General features: G+C 47.2%; 1 protein-coding gene and 1 non-coding gene across 4 annotated transcripts; both read right to left on the bottom strand.

The window, feature by feature from the left end:
• Positions 1–66: 66 nt before the first annotated feature.
• Positions 67–7,057, bottom strand: LOC125510239. Of its 3 annotated transcripts, none has more exons than XM_048675363.1 (9): positions 6,785–7,057; positions 5,357–5,418; positions 5,114–5,244; positions 4,201–4,377; positions 3,350–3,565; positions 1,580–3,261; positions 1,384–1,449; positions 1,220–1,289; positions 67–1,100 (listed from the first exon to the last, which is right to left on the bottom strand). In XM_048675363.1, exons 1-9 carry the CDS (start codon positions 6,871–6,873, stop codon positions 459–461), a joined length of 3,135 nt encoding a protein of 1,044 aa, XP_048531320.1. In that variant the 5' UTR covers positions 6,874–7,057; the 3' UTR covers positions 67–458. The 3 variants fall into 3 exon arrangements, with proteins under 3 accessions (XP_048531320.1, XP_048531321.1, XP_048531318.1); XM_048675364.1 differs by having other exon boundaries at positions 5,114–5,263; positions 6,785–6,803; XM_048675361.1 differs by lacking the exon at positions 6,785–7,057 and adding an exon at positions 5,974–6,680 and having other exon boundaries at positions 5,114–5,263.
• LOC125511696 lies at positions 6,517–6,667 on the bottom strand. The gene has a single exon (XR_007285059.1). It is a non-coding gene; the product is annotated as a U4 spliceosomal RNA (small nuclear RNA).
• Positions 7,058–23,287: the final 16,230 nt, after the last annotated feature.

Below are 23,287 nucleotides of genomic sequence, written 5' to 3'. Positions count from 1 at the left end.
ATTTCAGTTTCAACCCTGACTGGTGATGATGCTCAGTGTGTTGGACAGTTTGATGTTCTGCAAACATGTAAAATTTCAGTTTCAAATCAATCTCGCTCAGGGAGCTATGAGAAAAACAAATTCAGCAAATAACAAAAAGTGAAGCATGCAAAAAAATTGAAGTCACTGGAAAATGATGCTGAATTTGAATCGACACGTGAGGATGATGTTTCAACCCTGACTGGCGCTGATGATTCTGACGAATGGAGAGCAGACACTGCGAAGCTGGCATGCAGGTTGGAGACGGCATCACTCCTCACCCTGCTGGCTGGGTGATGGCGTAAAGTGCAGTGATGTCTTGGCATCACTTCTTGTCAGGCGTACACTATTTTCCTAATGGAGGTCCGGCGTAGGCTTCACTTAGATACATATACAAGTACACAACCATGGCATACATACATGGGGATGGGTTCAAGCTACTATCTCTTCCTCTTGAGCATTTCCAATATAAGTTCTGGTTTCCTGCAAACTTCACCTTCCGCCCAGCCTGGCGAGAAGGAGGCGTCGGTAACTTTGCCGGGTCCCTTCCCCTTGCCTGAGTACCTCATAATCTTCAGCCTCTTCCTCCCCAGACCGGCAGAGACCCTGAGCGACTCACGGTTCTTCGGGGCACGATCAGTCGTGTTTGACGTGCCGGTTCCTCTACCCAACAACATTGGCGCCACGGACATCCTCGAGATGTTGAGTTCTTCGAGCACGAAGGCCCTCTCGGCGTCGCTAGCACAGTTATGATCCTTCCCTGATCTGTCTAGAGACAGCTCATCTGCCTTGGAAACTGACCGACGTCCAGCGTGCCGCAAGCCTGCGTTGCTGGATCCTGGTGATCTCCAGATTGCCGTGGTTGCAGCTGAAATGGGGCCGTGTGGGTGGTCAACCGCCACTTGGAGAAGCAGATGATGCTTTCCAAGGAAGGAGCAGTCGCTGATGAGTCGGCTCGTCGTCAGGCACGTGACAGTGTTGAGCCAGAGTTTCTCAAGCTGGTCAATGGTTTCTCCTTGATGTATTATGCCGCACGATGTGCTAGATAAGGTGAGCCATTCAGTAAATTGATCCCCAATTATCTGCACGGATGATGTGATGTTTATCATGCAGTTAGCATTTCACACAAAGTATATGCTTGTATTAACAGTTTAACACATATGAAGATGATGCCCTTCGAGACTGGGGAGATGGCACAAACCTCAAAGAGTAGAAGAATGTCTTTCATCGATGTAAGATGTCCAACAAAATCAGATAAAGATGAGAAATACCTGAAGCATAACAGAAGGCAGAGATGTAAACAGAATTAAGTGCAGCGTGCTGCTATCGAAATTAATCTGCAATTTTGTGAATCTGGCTACTTACCTGCTTGTGACTTGGTGTCGTGCAGCTGGATTTTCTTTGAAAGCAAGACCTGATAGCTTCATAAACCTGCACATATATAACAAAAAATGATTAGAGATTACTGTAATATCTTCAAATCATTGGCCATGCTTGGCATCTTCTTAAGGTGGGCAGGATAATCTAGACGCGTTTCATCTAGAAATGAAATTCAACACACCTGTTACCAAGCTTCAAGCAAGTCAACATAAGGTTAGGTCCTTTGGATCCAGCAGGCTCCTCATTTGTCGTTACTTCTATCTCTTTGTTAGCATAGGTAAAAATTTGGGCATTCTCTAGTAGTCCAATAACTACGTTGCCAAGAACAGATAGGATAGTAATGTTTTTAAACTTCTTCTCTAAGCAATACTTGAGATTGGCTTGGATTGGGGACATGTTTTCATCAATTATGTGGATCAAATATTCAAAAAAGTGCTCTAGGAAAACCATGTAAGCAGGCTCTGAACAATAACTGGAGTTTGTACAAAAGGATCGATAAACCTCGATAACCAGCTCCACCTCCAAGTCTTGTGTCATGTTAAGGTAACCTTCGGAACTATTTTCAGCATTCCAATGAGCAGATATACTCCCAGGGGATACAAGAGCAAAAAATGGGTAACAGAAGAACTGACAGAGTACATCATGGCCACTTGCACCACAGCCAACCTTCAAGTAAGACATCATTTGCTCATTCAAGCGCTTTGACACTTTGTTCCACACCACCAACCATTTTATTCTTAGCCGACTATCTACTGGACGCATGATCTGCATATACAAAAAAGCAACGACAACATGAAAGTTCCCCAGTAGATCAGGTGGACAGATAATTGAAGCCAATTGCTCGGCATCTCCAGGTGACAATTCTCCAGTAAACTGAGCTACGATTGACAGAGATAGTGCAGTCAAGTAAACTGCTGGAGAAACCAACTCCAGGTAAGCAAGTGGCCTGATTCTTGGATGAGATAGCTTCGGACTGCATTCTGCATATTCAATCTCCTTTATTTGTTCGATGTCTAAGCATAACTCATACTTTCCAGAAGCCAACAGAGAATTATCCAGTTCCTCTACAGTACACTTCACAAACTGAAGACAAAACTGTACCAACAGTGTGGAACTGTTACTCTTTTGCTTTCCTACCATATCCAGAAACACCTCCTTTACAAACTTGCATGCCTTAGTAATGCATATCATGGCATTGTCATCAGCAAGCTTTGAGTTACACTGAACTCGAACTCCCTGTAGAAGCAACCTGAAAGTTTGTGTTGTGGAGTCCATAATAGTTACGGCCATGTCAGCAGTCATGTTATGAAGTAGTTCTGGATTCACAATTGAGCCAAGGATCTCCAACTGAAAATCAAAGCTGGTAACATCCCATGGTAACCATTTGATTTGATGAACATCAAACAAGACCTTGAGATGCGTACAAGTTTGGGATAGCAAGTTCTGATTCAGTGGAACACACACATTATCTTCGGGTGAGATCAAATGCCTAACTCTTACTGAAATAAAGTCATGAAACAGATTGATGCAAAATGACCACAGTGGCTTGTTCTGATTATCAAGTCTAGTGGAGAAAATTATCTTGAGTACTGGCCCAAAAGCAGCCTCTAGAATGGATAAATGGTTAATCGAATCACCAAGCTTATATAAAAGGTAATGCCATGTGCTCAAGCAGGAGGAACTTAAAGCAATATTATGACTTCTTGACAGAACTCCACATAAAGGCATCATAATTAGCCTTATCTTTTTCATCTGAGCACTAGCATGTGCTCTGGGTTCAATAGGAGACATCACTGTCCCCTGATCCATATTTTCTAAAGCCTGTGGCCCAAAAAATGCATCCACCAAATTTGTCCAGGTAACCTGCAATTCTGAAAATATCATCATATTATATTGGAATATATTTGTCTTAAAAGAAAACAACTGTACTTGAGGAAAGAGTTTAACTCACCATTGTGGTTATCTGAACTTGAGGATCAGGATCAGTAAATAATTGCTCAGGGACCTTAAGCATTTTGTTAAGTAGAGGTCTAGTGCTCGCTGCACGTGCGCCAAGTAAGGATATGAACCATCCCCATGACTTTACTGCTTGAATTTTCTTTGAAGGGTCATTGAGCATATCAAGCACAGAAGAGAGTAGCTTTTGCTCAAGGTCCAAAGCTACTTCCTGCACAGCAAGCACAAAGTAAAACTCAAATGAGGGACTGTCGATACATGAAGGATTTGAAATTGGAATTTTATATTACACTAGCAAGTAAAACGGTACAATAAGAGGTTGGTAAATAACTGTGTAATAACACAAGGATCATTGCAACAGGGGAAGTAGTAGGAGATGACTAAATCATTTAACGATAAACATCTCGGAATCACAAAACGATGTGAAAATACTACATTTCAAATATAGCACAAACATTAATGTAACTGAGAAGCATTATTGTACTGTGCCAGATATAAACTGGCCTAGGTTAATCTGTTGTAACTTTCAGTCTGCTTTCTTAAATGATTTCTATAATCATATCAAACTAAATAAAACTGCAGGCCATTTCAGTGCTACACAGAAAAGCAAATGTTGACTTCTGTTTTTCTATGAAGCTCCCACAGCATATTTGTATTCAGTAACAGACTCGATCCAAAACATTTTCAACAGTTAACAGCCAAGTGCTTAGTGGCAATTAAGTCTGTGATACCTGACTTACAGTTATAAAGACACAATCTGGGTACTATAGTTCGCAATGAGGAAACTAATGTCAGCAGTTAGAAACATCTAATTCCAAATCATTATAGTAGTCATTATTCAATTACCTTGGAAAGAGGAGATTGAGGAGGTAAAATAACTGATGACACCTTAATGAGGCATCTTTCAGACATATCCCTTTCCGGCTTGTCAGCACTTAAGAGTCTTCGGTATATTGGGGGAACCCATATGCTTGATTGGTCTCTCATTCCTTTTGGATATTGACTAGCAAGTTTCATGGTAGCCTTGAGAAAGAGTTTTCAAAGACGGCCTTAGTTCAAGTATTACTAGCGGGTAAAACATTAAACCACAAAAAAGGAACAAGAATCAAGTGTGTGCTTCACACTTGTGCCAAAAGTGCTCATACTAAAAGGTAAAACCCTCCGACTTGGATGATTTTCTAGCTGGTGCGGCAACATAAAATAAACTAGTGAGGCATGGAAAAAATCTAATGACATCATCTATGAACAATTTGTTTTTCCTCCTGATGAAGACATGAAATATAAGAGCAATGAACTCTAATAATTACCGAGATATTTTAGTAAATTAACATACTTCTGAAGGAAGAGTGTTGCCATTGCAATTATAAGTGATAATAGAATTAAACAGATTCACTCAAAGTTCATTAGCAAGAGAGTGGGCATATATATTAATTAGTAACTTAAACTGTTTTCATAAGAAAAAATGTATCTTAATACGGCAGTCTTAACACTTGAGCCTGTCTCAAATGTCTTGCAGGGCTGGAGGTAAACCCCTTCAGTTACAACAATTGTAAAAAGATGCCAACTATGTTGGTTACTGGCGACATTATGCTGCAAAGAAATCATTCACATGAACTGTTTTATTGCTATAAGAAACATACTATGAGATTAATTACTCTGTTCAACAAAACAGAGATAGGCATACTATGAGATTAATTACTTAGTTCACCAAACAAAACAGAGGTAATGCAATAGAACGCAGTTTAAGTGGGAAGATAACCTGAACAGCCTCAAATGTTGTAGACAAAGAACCAAATGGATTGTCAAGGGCATAAACAATAGCATTGAGCAAGGGAGTTACTCCATCCTCTACCACCGAAGCCTCCAATTGTTGAACAGAAATGCACCAGACTGCAAGATTACAAATAGCCTGTAACAACAAATTAACAGAAGAAATAGGAACTCAATTACTCCACAGTAAAACTGAACAAAAGAAGAACAAAAAATGGTGAGCAGAACAAACCTTCATCTTGGTGGTCATGACCAGCCGAACCAAAGTAGCCAATACCAATTGAGCCAACTGTCCTGCAGGGTAAGAAAAATAGATATTATAACTGTTCCTTCAAACCAACAGGTAATTTGATGATCTTTTTAGATGAAAGGCCCGGAGCCATGCTGTATACAAAGTGACTTCATGATTCAAGGGCATGCCTGAGCAACTGAGCACATTAATCGGTTCAGAGCGTAATCAAAAAAACAAGAGATAGCAACGGATAGTGATTTAAAATAGCAAAAGGGACAGGCTCTTTAATTGTAGAAACTCATGAACTGTCAAAACAAAAAATGTATCAGCTCCAACTTCTAGAATGTGTACTCAGAGTACCTGCCATGAAATGAAATTTTTCTACGTTTTCCTAAGAAAATGTAGACTACCAGCTCTCATTGAAAGGCCAATGTGTGAGCATGAAACTGCTAGATGATGGGAAAATGGATCTGAGACAATGGCTTATTAACCATACAGTATTAGTGGAAGACTGGGAGGTAAACCTACAGCCGTGCAAGGCATGGACTGACAGAAGCCAGATTGTCAGAAGAACATGGTGGTCGCCCGAGATGGGGGCTACCAGGAGGTGCTACTACCTGGGATGGTGGAGACGAGGACGGGGTGGTAGAGCGCGAAGCCGAGGCACTTGAGTGCGGAGGCGGCTACGGCCTCGTCATCTTCGGCGGCGTCGCGGAGGAGGAGCGGGAGCAGGGCGGAGGGGGAGGCCGCCGCGAGGTCGGCCGCGGCGGAGGGGTCATCGGCGCACGCGCGCTGCAGGTGGAGGAGGCGCGCGTACGCGGCCGCGCGGTCGGGCTCCGCCGCAATCTCCGCCACCTGCCGCGCCACCGACGGCGGCGGCATGGTGCGGAGGAGGCGCGAAAGGGAAGAACTTTTGGGGAATTTGGCGTCGCTGGAGATGCGTATGCTGGTAACGGGTATTACGCCAACACAGCAGGGGAAGCGGGTTCTCATTTAGATGGGGAAGCGGTTTCCTGAGCGTACGTATCTGACGACTGCTCGCTAAAAAGAGTATTGACGTAAACAAAAAAAATCCTATGGCCATATCGAAATTTAAGAATCATGTGTATTGCAAAGTTCAATCAGGCCAAAATAAAGCAAAATTTGAATTAGATTTGTAGGGCTTTCCCCTCTCCGAAGAGAGGGAGCCCTTTCAGAAATTCTCAGTGGCCCATGAGGGCCAAAGAGGGGGTTTGGAAATAGTTTTCAACCAGCAATTGACGCGCCTCGGTATAACCTCACTAGCTGCGTCATTGCCCCAAGCGCAAAGATGCCTTCTCCCGTCCGCCCTCAACCCCTTCTTATACCCGGCTCGCCCCCTCCCACCCCCCTCCGCGAGCGAGGTGGGACTAATCGCACCACCAGGAAGCCAACCGAGAACCGACGTACCTCACGGGCAGGACGGGCAAGCGAGCGTGGGCCGCCTCTCCGCTCGCGCGTGGGCTGCTGGGTATCGTGGGCCTGATACGGGACAACATTGCCACTGGCAGCCTACGCCTCCCCTAACAAAAAATGAAACATTATTATCCAACTGGAGAGGAGAACGAAGGAGAGAAATCGAGGGGTCCGAAGGCCGTGTGTTTTTTTGTTTTTTTTTTAGAATCGCGAGTGGCATGCATGCGCACATCAATCTGGTCGGGACGGGCGATTTTTTATATATTCTTTGTGGGAAGAACTTTTGGTCCAGGCCGCAGACGGAGCTATCATCCGGCGGCCACTTTCTGTAATTCTGTTTGATATTGCTCATTAGTAGAAGCAACTTGGTATTGGATAGTTCAGTAGTGAGTGGTACATGGAAAGGTTATGTGTGGGTTTGCTGATAAAACAAGCCAAGATTACTAGCTTATTCATTGTCAGTCAGTTGCAATTTGCAAGCCATCTCTGCAGACTGCAGGGGTGCAAGCATTCGGCGTCGCCGTCGTGGATTGCCCGGGGCCAGCTCGAACGGCAACCTCTTCAGCATGTGATATCCTCCTACAGGGCGAGCTGCTGATCAAGCCGGTGTTATCCTGTTCCTATCCAGTTCGAGGAGGGAGACGCGGGCAGGGCAGAACGTGTGGCCATCTTTGTCATCCATTCCAGTTCGGGCTGTGCCTTCGCTTTTTTGTTCAATCGTTTTGTTGCATCTGAACTTTTGGAAGAGAACTTTCGGTCCAGGCCATAGATGGAGCTATCACCACCCAGTGCCCACTTTTTTCCCTGGAAGATGTACGTATTTTATTTATTTCTTTTTTTGCGAGGGAATGTACGTAGCTTATTGGTAACCATGCTAGTTTTTAGTTTACTACATGGTGATAAGAGTGGATAAACTCTGTCATGCCCTTGCAAAATTCGTTCTTCTGCCCACTCGCACGGCTAACTACAGTGCTTACTGCGTGCACCCGAGATGACTTCAGGGCTCGCAGCAGCATGCATCATGCCGAGCATCCTAAGGCCAACTTCACTGCACAACCTCAAGTGGACGTCCGGTTTGGCCGAATTTTATCTTTTTGGGATGTCAATGAGTTTGTCCATGTCCGCTTCTGTCCGTTGGGGTGTTGGTATGGCCAACCCGCGGCCGCATCCCAAGTCATGTCCGGCGTGGATGTGATTAAAAAAACTAACAAATTAAAATGAAATGCCAAAAAAATGCAAATATAAAAACATAAAACATAAATTAACCATCACGGCCACAAAACGGCCCAGTTTCACGGTTCACATTGCCATAATTAACATAAAAAACAAAATAAACTGATGCACGTGCGCTCTTGTCGTGCCCGTCGATGTCGTCGTCGTCGCCATCTTCAGTGGCCGACGTTGTCGTCGTCGTCACTGACGAGGTCGACGTAGTCCGGCGGCGTCCAAAGGTGGGACGGCAATGCGTGGTACACGGGGGCTGGCTGGAAGGCGGGAGGTGCCTGCACCACCTCCTCCCGTGGCGACGCCTCCAGCTCCGATGATCGCGGCAGCGTCGGTCACCAGTTCACGCCCCCACGGCGTCAGCCATATCCGGAGCCGTGCACGACCAGCTCCACTGATGGCCCACCAGGCCCGGGTGAAACGCGGCCACCGGCTCCTCCTCCATCACCTCCTCCGCCCTTACCATCTTCAACTCGGGAATGGCGACGTCGCCGGTCGCAGAGAGGGCCATCATCTCCTCGAGGCCCTCCCATTGGCACTCATCGTGCGTCTTCATGGTGTTCTCCATGACACGCTGCATGAGCCGGGCCTCCTCCTCCGCTGTCATGCGAGGTGGTGGTGGTGGCGACGGAGATGGTGAAGGGGCGGCGTGGGCGTGAGGCCGCGCACCCGCGTACGCCCGCGCACCTTGGGAGCAGCGTTGCGCACTCTCGACGTGGCCACCGCGGCCCCGACGACGTGCCGACGAAGAAAGAGGCGCGCTGCACGTCGTGCTCGTCCCTTAACCACGTGTCCCAGAGCACGAAGTCGGGGGCGTATCTGGAGTCGTAGTACAGGTCGTCCGAAAGGAGGCGGCGGCGACGCTCGATCTCCTCGCGGCGCGCATGACCGCTCGTCGGAACCGGCGGGATCGGGACCCGGTCGGCGGAGAGATGCCAGTTATTGGGGAGATGGACGTCGCTCCACGGGAGCGACGTCCCCGTCTCCCAATAACGTCGACATACATCCGCGCTGATGTACTGCCGGTCGCGTTCACTGCCGGGCATAGGGCCGATGGTGAATGGGGCCGGCGCGGGGGGCCGGCGCGCTGGTGATGCGGGCTCCTCTTTCATGGTGCCGTGGCAGCGGCCCGAGGACGAGCCAACCTCGCGGTCGTGCTTCCCCTTGCGGCCGTGGTTTCAGAACCCCATGGCTGCGAGGCGGCCGGCCGGCGAGATCGAGAACGAGCAGAGGGAGAGCTAGGGTTTGGGACGTGTCGGGTTTCGATGGGGCTGGAGTGGAGAGTGTGGACGACGACCAGTCCACGGCCTCCCATTTAAGAAGGACGACGATCGTTCGCTGGGCAGATGATAGGTGGGGCTGCCCGCGCGTGCGCATTGATGTTGGCGGGTGGGAGATAGGTGACCGTCTGCCACGCAGCCCCAATGCGAACGAGCGACACGTCCGTTTGCTGTCCGCCGCGACACAAACTTAGCACATGTTTAGGGCTTCTTTGATTCAAAGGAATTTTATAGGATTTCTGGAGGATTGAAATCCTTAGGATTTTTTCATATGTTGGTTCTTTGATTTATAGGATTGGATCCCATAGGAATTTTTTCTATGAAATCTTCTATACTACATTTCATAAGAAATTTAACATCCACTCAAACCTCTTTTTACAATTCCTTTGTTTTTTCCGTGGCATCAAACAATCATTGCTAATTCTATAGGATTCAATGGACATGCCACTCCAACCCTACACTTTTCCTATTCCTATATTTTCAAAATCCTACGAATCAAAGAGGCTCTTACGCTCGAAATGGATCGGCCCGGACACAAAGCGGACCAGATGGATCCATGCCATCGTGAGTTGAGTCGTCTGGTTTGTTCCTTTTACGCCGAATGGACGGGCCGAACGGGATGGAATCACGCCGTGGAGTTGGCCTAATACGAGTAGCCGTTCTTCTTGATTTCGCGGCACCAGAAGATATACTTTTTTTTTGAGGGGTACCAGAAGATATACTTATGTGACGTGGAAACGGCGCGAGCGTTATCTCGTTGGCAACAAATGGCCTCCACCTCGGGTACACGTCAGACGGACCGGATAGATAGGCTGCGTTATCGTCACGGTTTCAAACGTGAGGCAAACGTGGCTCGTGCAGGCAGCTGCACCGGTATCGACGGAAGTCGTCGTCCTCGTCCACGTCGTCCACGCGGTGCCGCCGATCGGCGTGACACGCAACGTCGGGGTTTGACCCGGCCACGTCCACGGCCACGGGGGGTGCCGATCCAGTCCTGGCATTTGCGTCGGCGTGGATCCGCCGTGGCAGCCTCGGCCTCGGCCTCGATCGGTTCCTTTCCCAGCCAGCCTCGCGCCGTCGCGCGGCGGGTTGCCACGATCCAAACGAGGTCGCGTGGGCCAACGGCAGCCCGTCGCGTGCCGCGACCGGCCACATGGACGACAGCTCTCTCTCTCTCTCGATTTGACAGGTCTCTCTCTTCGTTGAGGAGGAAAGTTCTTTTTTAACCAGGATCAGGCTCCAACGAATATTCTACTACTGTGCATTTGCAGGTGCGGATTGTTTCGAGGTTGGCCGAACCCGGAGCGAATATACTCCCTCTGTTTCTTTTTGACGCCGATAACTGCCACATGTGTGGTATATTCGACATGCGCCCATCCACCGTGTGTGGTGTGAGCAGCAGGCAGCTCACACGGGCTGTGTGTGGACAGACATTAGAATTGCCCACATGTGTGAGCGCGGCTACTTCGTGTCACACGCCCAACAAGTACTACTCATCTCCACCTCGCATGTGTGGCACGAAGCAAAAATGTCCACACGTCCTGGCGCAGCTACGTTAGGTACCCCGCGGGATGATAATTTAGTTACCATCCTGATTGGCAGATGTAACTATCCGGGATGGCAAGTGTAGTTGTAAAAGCATGGCAACTCTATCTGTTTTGGTTAACTACAGTTGCCATGTCTAATTTCTGGTAGTTGCCGTGTGTAATCAAATCGTAGTTGCGTGTGTGATTAACTACTTGTCACATATGGTCAAACAGTAGTTGTCATGTGTGTTTACCTAGTTGACACGTGTGGTCCAACCATAATTGTCATGTATTGTTAATCACAGTTGCAATGTGTGTTTATCTGGTTGCCACGTATGCGCAACTGCAGTTGCCGTCTAGCAAAGAATCACAGTTGTCATGTGTGTTTACCTAGTTGTCACGTTCGCGTAACTGCAGTTGCCATCCACAACGTCGGAGTGTTGTGTGAGCGAAAAGCATTTCGCCCACACGCGCATGAACTAGATGGTGGCTGTGTGGGCAGAAACTAGTTCGCCCACACAGCGCAGCTGGCAAATAGCGTGATGCGGGCGTGTGGGCAAACTCTCCAACGCCCACACACCAGCCCCGTCCTACGTGGCACATCAAATCCACCTTTTCGTGTCAAGATTCGTACAAAAGACAGTGAACGACGATTCAGGCGTGTGGACAAGTTGAGGAACACCCACACGTGTGGGCGTTAGTGTTTCCGTTCTTTTTACTCCGCATATAAGATTTGGTCAAAGTCAAACTACATAAAGTTTGATCAAATTTATATAAAAAAATATGAACATATACAATATTAAAACTATATAGTATGAAAATACATTTCGTGGCGCATCTGATAATGTTGATTTCATATTGTCAATGTTTATATTTTTAATATAAAGTTAGTCAAATTTTACAAAGCTTGATTTTGACCAAACCTTATATGCAGACTAAAAAGAAACGAAGGAAGTGTTGGAAATATGCCCTAGAGGCAATAATAAAATGATTATTATTATATTTCCTTATTCATGATAATTGTCTACTATTCATGCTATAATTGTGTTATCCGGAAATCATAATACATGTGTGAATACATAGACCATAACATGTCCCTAGTGAGCCTCTAGTTAACTAGCTCGTTGATCAACATATAGTCATGGTTTCCTGACTATGGACATTGGATGTCATTGATAACGGGATCACATCTTTAGGAGAATGATGTGATGGACAAGGCCCAATCCTAAGCATAGCACAAGATCGTGTAGTTCGTTTGCTAGAGCTTTTCCAATGTCAAGTATCATTTCCTTAGACAATGAGATCGTGTAACTCCCGGATGCCGTAGGAGTGCTTTGGGTGTACCAAACGTAACTGGGTGACTATAAAGGTATACTACAGGTATCCCCGAAAGTATCTGTTGGGTTGACACGGATCGAGACTAGAATTTGTCACTCCGTATGACGGAGAGGTATCTCTGGGCCCACTCGGTAGTGCATCATCATAATGAGCTCAATGTGACCAAGTGTTTGGTCACGGGATCATGCATTACGGTACGAGTAAAGTGACTTGCCGATAACGAGATTAAACAAGGTATTGGAATACCGACGATCGAATTTCGGGCAAGTAACGTACCGATTGACAAAGGGAATTGAACACGGGATTGATTGAATCCTCGACATCGTGGTTCATCCGATGAGATCATCGTGGAACATGTGGGAGCCAACATGGGTATCCAGATCCCATTGTTGGTTATTGACCGGAGAGTCGTCTCGGTCATGTCTGCGTGTCTCCCGAACCCGTAGGGTCTACACACTTAAGGTTCAGTGACGCTAGGGTTGTAGAGATATTAGTATGTGGTAACCCGAAAGTTGTTCGGAGTCCCGGATGAGATCCCAGACGTCACGAGGATTTTCGGAATGGTCTGGAGATGACGATTTATATATAGGAAGTCCATTTTCGGCCATCGGGAAAGTTTCGGGGGTAATCGGTATTGTACCGGGACCACCGGAAGGGTCCTGTGGGTCCACCGGGTGAGGCCACCTATCCCGGAGGGCCCCATGGGCTGAAGTGGGAGGGGAACCAGCCCCTGGTGGGCTGGTGCGCCCCCATGGGCCTCCCCCTGCGCCTAGGGTTGGAAACCCTAGGGGTGGGGGGCGCCCCACCTAACTTGGGGGGCAAGTCCCCCCTTGGCCGCCGCCCCCCTAGGGGCCCTATATATAGTGGAGGGGAGGGAGGGCAGCCGCACCCAAGCCCCTGGCGCCTCCCTCTCCCCTCATAACACCTCTCCCTCTCGTTGGAGCTTGGCGAAGCCCTGCCGAGATCACCGCTGCTTCCACCACCACGCTGTCGTGCTGCTGGATCTTCATCAACCTCTCCTTCCCCTTGCTGGATCAAGAAGGAGGAGACGTCTTCCCCAACCGTACGTGTGTTGAACGCGGAGGTGTCGTCCGTTCGGCGCTCGGTCATCAGTGATTTGGATCACGACGAGTACGACTCCATCAACCCCGTTCTCTTGAACGCTTCCGCTCGCGATCTACAAGGGTATGTAGATGCACTCCCCTCTCCCTCATTGCTAGATGACTCCATAGATTGATCTTGGTGATGCATAGAAAATTTTAAAATTCTGCTACGTTCCCCAACAGTGGCATCATGAGCCAGGTCTATGCGTAGTTTCTATGCACGAGTAGAACACAAGTTGTTGTGGGCGTTGGTTTTGTGAATTTACTTGCCGTTACTAGTATTATCTTGATTCGGCGGCATCGTGGGATAAAGCGGCCCGGACCGACCTTACACGTACGCTTACGTGAGACTGGTTCCACCGACTGACATGCACTAGTTGCATAAGGTGGCTAGCGGGTGTCTATCTCTCCCACTTTAGTCGGATCGGATTCGATGAAAAGGGTCCTTATGAAGGGTAAATAGAAATTGGCATATCACGTTGTGTTTTTGGCGTAGGTAAGAAACGTTCTTGCTAGAAACCTATAGCAGCCACGTAAAAAACTTGCAACAACAATTAGAGGACGTTTAACTTGTTTTTGCAGCATGTGCCATGTGATGTGATATGGCCAAAAGGATGTGATGAATGATATATGTGATGTATGAGATTGATCATGTTCTTGTAATAGGAATCACGACTTTCATGTCGATGAGTATGACAACCGGCAGGAGCCATAGGAGTTGTCTTAATTTATTTATGACCTGTGTGTCAACATAAACGTCATGTAATTACTTTACTTTATCGCTAACTGTTAGCCATAGTAGTAGAAGTAATAGTTGACGAGACAACTTCATGAAGACACGATGATGGAGATCATGATGATGGAGATCATGGTGTCATGGCAGTGACGACGATGATCATGGCGCCCCGAAGATGGAGATCAAAAGGAGCAAGATGATATTGGCCATATCATGTCACTATTTGATTGCATGTGATGTTTATCATGTTTTACATCTTATTTTCTTAGAACGACGGTAGCTTAAATAAGATGATCCCTCACAATAATTTCAAGAAAGTGTTCCCCCTAACTGTGCACCGTTGCGAAGGTTCGTTGTTTCGAAGCACCACGTGATGATCGGGTGTGATAGATTCTAACGTTCGAATACAATGGGTGTAAGCCAGATTTACACACGCAATACACTTAGGTTGACTTGACGAGCCTAACACGTACAGACATGGCCTCAGAACACGGAAGACCGAAAGGTCGAACATGAGTCGTATAGAAGATACGATCAATATGAAGATGTTCACCGATGATGACTAGTCCATCTCACGTGATGATCGGACACGGCCTAGTTGACTCGGATCATGTATCACTTAGATGACTAGAGGGATGTCTGTCTGAGTGGGAGTTCATTAAATAATTTGATTAGATGAACTTAATTATCATGAACTTAGTCTAAAAACCTTTGCAAAATGTCTTGTAGATCAAATGGCCAACACTCATGTCAACCTCAACTTCAACGCGTTCCTAAAGAAAACCAAGCTGAAAGATGATGGCAGCAACTATACGGACTGGGTCCGGAACCTGAGAATCATCCTCATAGCTGCCAAGAAAGCATATGTCCTAGAAGCACCGCTAGGTGAAGCACCCATCCCAGAGAACCAAGACGTTATGAACGCTTGGCAGTCGCGTGCTGATGATTACTCCCTCGTTCAGTGCGGCATGCTTTACAGCTTAGAACCGGGGCTCCAAAAGCGTTTTGAGCAACACGGAGCATATGAGATGTTCGAAGAGCTGAAAATGGTTTTCCAAGCTCATGCCCGGGTCGAGAGATATGAAGTCTCCAACAAGTTCTACAGTTGTAAGATGGAGGAAAATAGTTCTGTCAGTGAGCACATACTCAAAATGTCTGGGTTGCACAACCGCTGGTCCCAGCTGGACATTAACCTCCCGGACGAGGCAGTCATTGAAAGAATCATTCAGTCGCTCCCACCTAGCTACAAGAGCTTTATGATGAACTACAGTATGCAGGGGATAGTGAAAACTATTCCTAAAGTATTTTCAATGCTGAAATCAGCGGAGGTGGAAATCAAAAAGGAACATCAAGTGTTGATGGACAATAAAACCACTAGTTTTAAGAAAGGCAAGGGTAAGAAGAACTTCAAGAAGGACGGCAAGGGAGTTGCAGCGGCCGGTAAATCAGTTGTCGGGAAGAAGCCAAAGAATGGACTGTAACACCCCGGATGTAACTGTAACACCCCGGATGTAACTTTCCCAATTTGTACTCCAACTCTTGCCGTTTCCGGCGTTAAGTTATTTTATTTTCTCGGGTTCGGGTCTTTGTCTCCGTGTGTTGTTATCGTTGTCATGCATCTCATATCATGTCATCATGTGCATTGCATTTGCATACGTGTTCATCTCATGCATCCGAGCATTTTCCCCGTTGTCCGTTTTGCATTCCGGCGCTTCGTTCTCCTCCGGTGGTCATTTCTACCTTTCTTTGTGTGTGGGGATTAAACATTTCCGGATTGGACCGAGACTTGCCAAGCGGCCTTGGTTTACTACCGGTAGACCGCCTGTCAAGTTTCGTACCATTTGGACCTCGTTTGATACTCCAACGGTTAACCGAGGGACCGAAAAGGCCTCGTGTGTGTTGCAGCCCAACACCCCTCCAATTTGGCCCAAAACCCACCTAAGACTTCTCCATCATCTAGATCGTTCGATCACGATCGCGTGGCCGAAAACCGCACCTCATTTGGACTCTCCTAGCTCCCTCTATGCCTATTTAAAGATCCCCCGAAAATCTCCTTCTCCTTCCCCCGAAAACCCTAGATCTCATCCGCGCGCCGCCGGACAATCCACCGACGGACACGTCCGGGCCGACCCCGCCGCCGCCACGTGTCGCCTCCTCACTCGCCGCCGCCTCGCCCCACTTCGCCGGCCCGGGAGGCCCAGGGAGGGCCCCCGAGGCCCGGTCGCCGCCGCCAACCGCCCGAGGGGCGCCGCCCTCGTTGCGCCGCCTGGCCCCCGCCGCCCGAGCGCGCCGCCTCCTCCTCCGAGCCGCCGCCGGAGCAAGCCGGCCCCGCCGACGACAACCGCCGCCGCGGCCCCGCCGCGCCCGCACCTCCTCGCCGCATCTCCGCCGCCTCCCCGCCTCGTCTCCGGCCAGATCCGGCCGCCGGAGCGCCGGATCCGACCTCGCTCGCCGGCCGCCGTCCTCGTCCCCGCCGGTGAACGTGCGCCGCCGCCTCGGGTGCGTGCCGGAAACCCTAGATCCGGGTTGATTTTTCTCTAAGTCCTCGAAATTCCAGATCCAAGTGCTCATGTTCATAGCCCGTAACTTTGCATCCGTAGCTCCGATTCATGCATATAGCATATCAAAATGTTCATCTCAGAGAGTACATCATTTCATTCCATTGCATCATTTTCATTTGAGTTCATCTTGATGCCCGAAATGCTGTTAGAAGAGGGCTACTTGAGATAATTGTCAGATCTGCTGCTGCATTTAGCTTTTTGTCATTTTTGCCATGATTATTGTGTGCATGATATGCCCTGATGCTCTACATATGTTTTGTTAAGGGTTTTGTCATCTTTCCAGAGGTGCAACCCATGTATTTTTGTGATGTGTGTGGTGACTAGTACAAGCTTGCAAAGTGGTGCACTTGTTAATTCTGATTTCAGGGACTTAGCAATTCCACTAAGTTCTTGATCTGTTTATCTCATGATGCCATATGTTCATGTTGTTTCCTAGTGATCCGTGCCCCTTTTGAGGATGGTTAGTAAGGATGTTTTGTTAATATTGTAGTGCTCTATCCATCCATGTCTTTGTTTGCAATTATGGAGCACCCTAGCTTGAGTCAATCGAGCTCTACTTTTGCTACTTTGTGAATCTGGTCAGATTGTCAACTCGTTTGCAATTTTGCCGATGATGTTGTAGTTGATCCGTGCATGCTATGCTATTGTTCTTGCCATGTCTAGCTTGCTTTTTGTGTGTTCTTGATAGATGTATGCTTAGTTGGTCATGACTTTCTCCGTAGTGAGTGCTTCAAGCTCGTAAACATGCCTACTTGAGTTATGTTTCAGCATGTGCCAGTTTTCACTAAGTCTGAAAACTGATTATGTTTTTGCTATGTTCACATGCTTGTAATTGTATTTTCTGATCCCTTTTGGCTCAAGGTCACTAGGGGACTTTTGTTAAGCTCTTTGAGTATCTCCATGCCATGCTTTACTTTGCCATGTTCAGTTCCTGTAGCATGTAGTTTTGTTGCTCCGAAGAGTGCTACCTGATCTGAAATTCCAGACAAGTGTTAATTTCACTAAGTCTGAAATCTGTTTGCCATATGCATTTTTGCCATGCTTGTTTGAACCTGTTAATGGATGATTTGGCTGTAGCTCAGTGCTAGACTTTTATTAAGCATCTTGAATGCATCCCTGCCATGTATTTTGCTGTCATGTTTGGGTGCTGTAGCATGTTCATATCATTGCATTTAGATGCCTACTTGCTGTAAATCGCAGACCGGTGTCATATTTGAATCGCTTGTCATTTCCAAACCGTAGCTCCGATTCCGGCGTTCTTTATATCGTTTTCAAGTGATTTCATCTCATCTTTCCAGTGGCACACTTGGATTTCCAAGTTGAGGCCAGGTTCATGCATTCCCTGTCACATCTTGCATATGCATCCCACATCGCATCCCGCATAGCATATCATCTTTGCATCATATCGTTTGTTCCTTGCACGTGGTTGATTGTTTCCTTGTTGCTTGTTTGTCTTGTTTGGGTAGAGCCGGGAGACGAGCTCGTTAACGAGGAGCCCGTTGAGTTTGCTTTCGAGGATCCAGTCAACTCTGACAACTGTGCAGGCAAGATGATCATACCCTCGAAATCACTACTATCTTTGCTATGCTAGATTGCTCACTCTTTTGCTATGCCATTGCTACGATGCCTACCACTTGCTTTCAAGCCTCCCAAATTGCCATGTCAAACCTCTAACCCATCTTTTCCTAGCAAACCGTTGATTGGCTATGTTACCGCTTTGCTCAGCCCCTCTTATAGTGTTGCTAGTTGCAGGTGAAGATTGGAGGCCGTTCCTTGTTGGAACATTTATTTACTTTTTGGGATATCATTATATTATCTTGTTATCTTAATGCATCTATATACTTGGTAAAGGGTGGAAGGCTCAGCCTCTCGCCTAGTGTTTTGTTTCACTCTTGCCGCCCTAGTTTCCGTCATATCGGTGTTATGTTCCCGGATTTTGCGTTCCTTACGCGGTTGGGTTATAATGGGAACCCCTTGATAGTTCGCCTTGATTAAAGCTTTTCCAGCAATGCCCAACCTTGGTTTTACCATTTTCCACCTACCCTTTTCTTTCCCTTGGGTTCTGCAGACTCAAGGGTCATCTTATTTTAACCCCCCCGGGCCAGTGCTCCTCTGAGTGTTGGTCCAAACTGTCAGCCGCCGGTGGCTACCAGGGGCAACTCTGGGCTGGCCTACCGGAAGTTTAGTCAATCTGAGTGTGCCCTGAGAAAGAGATATGTGCAGCTCCTATCGGGATTTGTCGGCACATTCGGGCGGTGTTGCTGGTCTTGTTTTAACCTGTCGAAGTGTCTTGAAGAACCGAGGTACCGAGTCTGATCGGAACGTCTCGGGAGGAGGTCTATTCCTTCGTTGACCGTGAGAGCCTGTCATGGGCTAAGTTGGGACACCCCTGCAGGGATTTGAACTTTCGAAAGCCGTGCCCGCGGTTATGGGCAGATGGGAATTTGTTAATGTCCGGTTGTAGATAACTTGAACCTTAACTTAATTAAAATGAATCAACTGAGTGTGTTACCGTGATGGCCTCTTCTCGGCGGAGTCCGGGAAGCGGACACGGTGTTGGAGTAATGTTTGCGCAGGTTGCTCTTTAGTTTCTTGCTCGCTCTTTGCCTCCTCTTCTCGCTCTCTTTTGCGGTTAGGATAGTCACCATACTTGCTAGTCGCTTGCTGCAGCTCCACATATACTTTCCCTTGCCTTACCTATAAGCTTAAATAGTCTTGATCACGAGGGTGCGAGATTGCTGAGTCCCTGTGGCTCACAGATTACTATTACACCAGATGCAAGGCCTGATGATTCCGCTCCAGGTGACGCGCTTGAGCTCAGGTGGGAGTTCGACGAAGACTCTCAACGTAACTATGTTTCCTTTCCTGATGATCAGTAGTGGTGCCCAGTTGGGGGTGATTGGGACCGTGTCGCTTGTTGGGTTATCTTTTATTTTGGCGCCGTAGTCGGGCCATGAGTGTTTGGATGATGTAATGTTATTTATGTACTTGATTGACGTGGCGAGTGTAAGCCAACTATGTTATCTCCCCCTTATTATTCATATTACATGGGATGTTGTGAAGATTGCCTAACTTGCGACATATGCCTTCAATGCGATTATGCCTCTAAGTCGTGCCTCGACACGTGGGAGATATAGTCGCATCGAGGGTGTTACAAGTTGGTATCAGAGCCTTCCCCGACCTTAGGAGCCCCATTGCTTGATCGTTTTAGCAGCCGAGTTGTGTCTAGAAAAATGTTTTGAGTCATTTAGGAATTATATATCGGAGAGTTTAGGAATTCTTTTTACTTCCCAGTCTCCTCATCACTCTGGTAAGGCATCCTGACGTAGAGTTTTGACTCTTCTCTTCTCAAATTTCACTAAATTTTTTTTAGGATCACGCGGGTATCTTGGAATCGTTTCGATGGTTTTATGGTGAGAATATTGTCTTGGTGCCTCCTGTCAGGGGTTTAGTGGAAGTGTCCCGGGGAGTTGAGCTCTGAGGTGTTGTCGTCATAATTTTATCGTTGCAATTCTGGAATACCTGAGTTTAGTACACCGACATCGAAAATCTCTTTTATGTAGTTCGTTGGTGAGATAACCTCGACGCCACCCAGTACTGGGGCGGGAGTTCGGGAGTATCGCCATAACTTGTATAACGGATGCTTTTCGAAGGTTGAGGTAGATGGTTTCCGAAGTTTTCTCGGTTATGTGTTGAAGGATGGATACAACTGAATGTAGGAATTGCTAGTTTGGGTGAGATATTATGCTTCCCTTGTATCCCCAACACCTGATTGCATAACCGGAAAGGTTTGGGAGTTTCATAGGTGGGAATTCTTGTAGCTCTAGTTCTTCTTCCACGGATATTGGTTTGAGATTGGGGTTTCTTACCGATTGTTCGTTCTTGATCCGTACCTTGTTGATTTATTTCTCTACCTTAATTCTACGTGGCTTCTCAATTTATGGATATGTGACCATTTCAAGAGGAATGCATTCGTTCATTTTGTTCGGATGTGAAGACTATATGTTGCAATTTTCATTCCATTGGATTCAGCTTCAATATGTGTCTATCAATGTGCTAATGGATGTCAACCTCTTCAGGATGGCTCCTCCAACGCGCATGACTCCGAATCCTAATCCGCCACCACCTCCCCCTCCTCCGGAGGCATGGCAAGCTGTGATGGCCGCTACTAATGCAAACACACAGTTGATCATGCAAATTCTTCAAGAGCGCAATCAAGGCAACCAAGGGAATCAAGGCAACAATCAGAATCACTTTGCTACACTCAACCAGTTCCTTGCTAACGGGCCAAAGGCTTTCAGCAATTGTGTTGAGGCAACCGATGCTGACGATTGGCTTGTGGACCTGTGCAAGCATTTCGAGTGCAGTAACGTCAGGCCTGAGGACTTTGTCAAGTTCGCTTCCTTCCAACTCAAAGATCAAGCTGCAGAATGGTTCCAGCAGTACAAGGACTCCAGAGGTGGACGTGTTATCACTTGGGATGATTTCCGTCGAGTTTTTCGAGCTCATCATATTCCCCAGAGCGTGGTTGAAAGCAAGCGTGAGGAATTCCGCAACCTGAAGCAAGGTTCTTTGTCTGTCTATGACTACAACAAGTTGTTCCAGAAGCTCGCCCGCTTTTCCAAGCAGGACGTCCCTGATGAGAAGAGCATGATATACCAGTTTAGGGGTGGTCTCAGAGAAGAAATTCAGCTAGCTCTTGTTCTCTTTGAGCCCTTGAGGTACGATGAGTTCTACAACATGGCGTTGAAGCAAGAGGCTGCTCAGTTGAGGTGTGATGCTTCCAAGAAGTGAGTCAGAGACGTTACTCCTTCTTCCTCTACTCAAGTGGCCAAGCAGCAGAAGTATTGGCTTCCTCCTCCTCCGTTCCGTCAGCCGTATCAGCAGAAGAGCAAAGGTGGCAGTGGTTCTTCCCACCCACCCAACCCTGGCTTTCAGAACAAGACTTCGTCTCAAGTTCCAAGATCGAGTGCTCCGTATCACCGTCCGCTTTCAGAGGTCACGTGCAACAAGTGCCAACAGAAGGGTCACTATGCCAACAAGTGTTTCAACCAGAGGCGTCTTCCTCCTCCTCCTCCTGTGAGATCGGCAAGTACAGCTGTGGTCAAGCATAACCCCAAGTACGCCAAGGTCAATATGGTGAATGTAGCTCAGGCAGAGGATTCATCAAATGTCATCATGGGTAACCTTCCTGTTAACGATGTTCCTGCAAAAGTTCTTTTTGACACTGGTGCATCGCATTGCTTTATCTCGAGACCTTTTGCATCTAAGCATGGGTGGTTTTCTCAAGTTATAAATAAGCCATTAGCAGTTGTCTCTCTGGGTAAATGTTTGCTTGCTAACTACGAAGTTCCGGATATTTCTATCTCGATGGGTAATTTCAAGTTTCTGGCTTCTCCAATGATCCTTGGTAACTCGGATATTGATCTTATTCTCGGAATGGATTGGCTTTCTAAGCACAAGGCTCAGCTTGATTGTGCAGCCAGGCAGATTCAATTGACTCATTCGTCTGAGGATGTAATTGTCTTTGCCGCTCGGGATAATACCATCCGTCTGTTTTCTCTCAATGAGAAGGGTGAATTGGATGCTATCTCGCAAATTCCAGTCGTTTGCGAATATCAAGACGTCTTTCCAGAAGAGCTTCCAGGAATGCCTCTGCACCGGCCATTTGAATTCGTTATTGATCTTGAGCCTGGCACGGAACCTGTGTGCAAGCGTCCTTACAAGCTCGGACTTGAAGAGTTGAAGGAGCTGAAGAAGCAACTCGATATTCAAGAGAAAATGGGTCTCATCCGTCCTAGTTCTTCTCCGTGGGGTTGTGGTGTTCTTTTTGTGAAGAAGAAGGATGGAACAGACCGACTTTGTGTTGATTACCGTCCATTGAACAAGAAGACCATCAAGAACAAATACCCACTTCCCAACATCAACGAGCTGTTCGAACAACTCAAAGGTGCCCAAGTATTCTCCAAGCTTGATCTCCGTATGGGTTATCATCAGATTCGAATCCGTGAGCAAGATATTCCCAAGACGGCTTTCAGGACAAGCTATGGTTCATATGAATACACTGTCATGTCTTTTGGCCTCATTAACGCTCCTCCGACGTTCTCTCGCATGATGAACTTCATCTTCAACGCCTACACCAATGACTTCGTTTTGGTCTATCTCGACGACATTCTGGTTTTCTCCAAGAACAAGGAAGATCATGCCAAGCACTTGCGTTTGGTTCTTGATAAGCTCAGAGAACATCAGTTCTACGCCAAGTTCTCCAAGTGTGAATTTTGGCTCGATGAGGTTCTTTATCTTGGTCATATCATCTCTGCCAAGGGCATTGCCGTGAATCCTGAGAAGGTGTCTGCAATTGTGAATTGGGAACCTCCTCAGAACGTGAAGCAACTCCATAGCTTCCTTGGTCTCGCAAGCTATTGCCGAAGATTCGTTGAAAACTTTTCTAAGATCGCGAAGCCTCTCTCTAATCTTCTCCAGAAGCACGTCAAGTACGTTTGGTCTCCGGAGTGTGACATTGCTTTCAACACTTTGAAAGAGAAATTGATCACTGCTCCAGTTCTGACTCCGCCTGATGAATCCAAGCCGTACGAGGTCTTTTGTGATGCCTCTCTCCAAGATCTTGGCGCAGTATTGATGCAAGAGAAGAAAGTTGTTGCTTATACCTCTCGCCAGTTGAAGCCCAATGAGAAGAACTGCCCCACTCATGATCTCGAGTTGGCGGCA

The sequence above is a fragment of the Triticum urartu genome, chromosome 5 (genome assembly GCF_003073215.2).
Source record: "Triticum urartu cultivar G1812 chromosome 5, Tu2.1, whole genome shotgun sequence".
Classification (NCBI taxonomy): domain Eukaryota; kingdom Viridiplantae; phylum Streptophyta; class Magnoliopsida; order Poales; family Poaceae; genus Triticum; species Triticum urartu.
This window is presented reverse-complemented; position numbering and strand designations above follow the sequence as displayed.

Bases quoted from the DNA above. Each gene is read 5' to 3' on its own strand.
- LOC125510239 (XM_048675361.1), bottom strand. From the start codon at position 6,349: ATGAGAACCCGCTTCCCCTGCTGTGTTGGCGTAATACCCGTTACCAGC. The intron at 4,378-5,113 runs GTTATCTTCCCA...CTCTTTCTCAAG, and splicing joins CAACATTTGAGGCTGTTCAG to GCTACCATGAAACTTGCTAG. The intron at 1,450-1,579 runs GTGTGTTGAATT...ATATATGTGCAG, and splicing joins TGCTTGAAGCTTGGTAACAG to GTTTATGAAGCTATCAGGTC.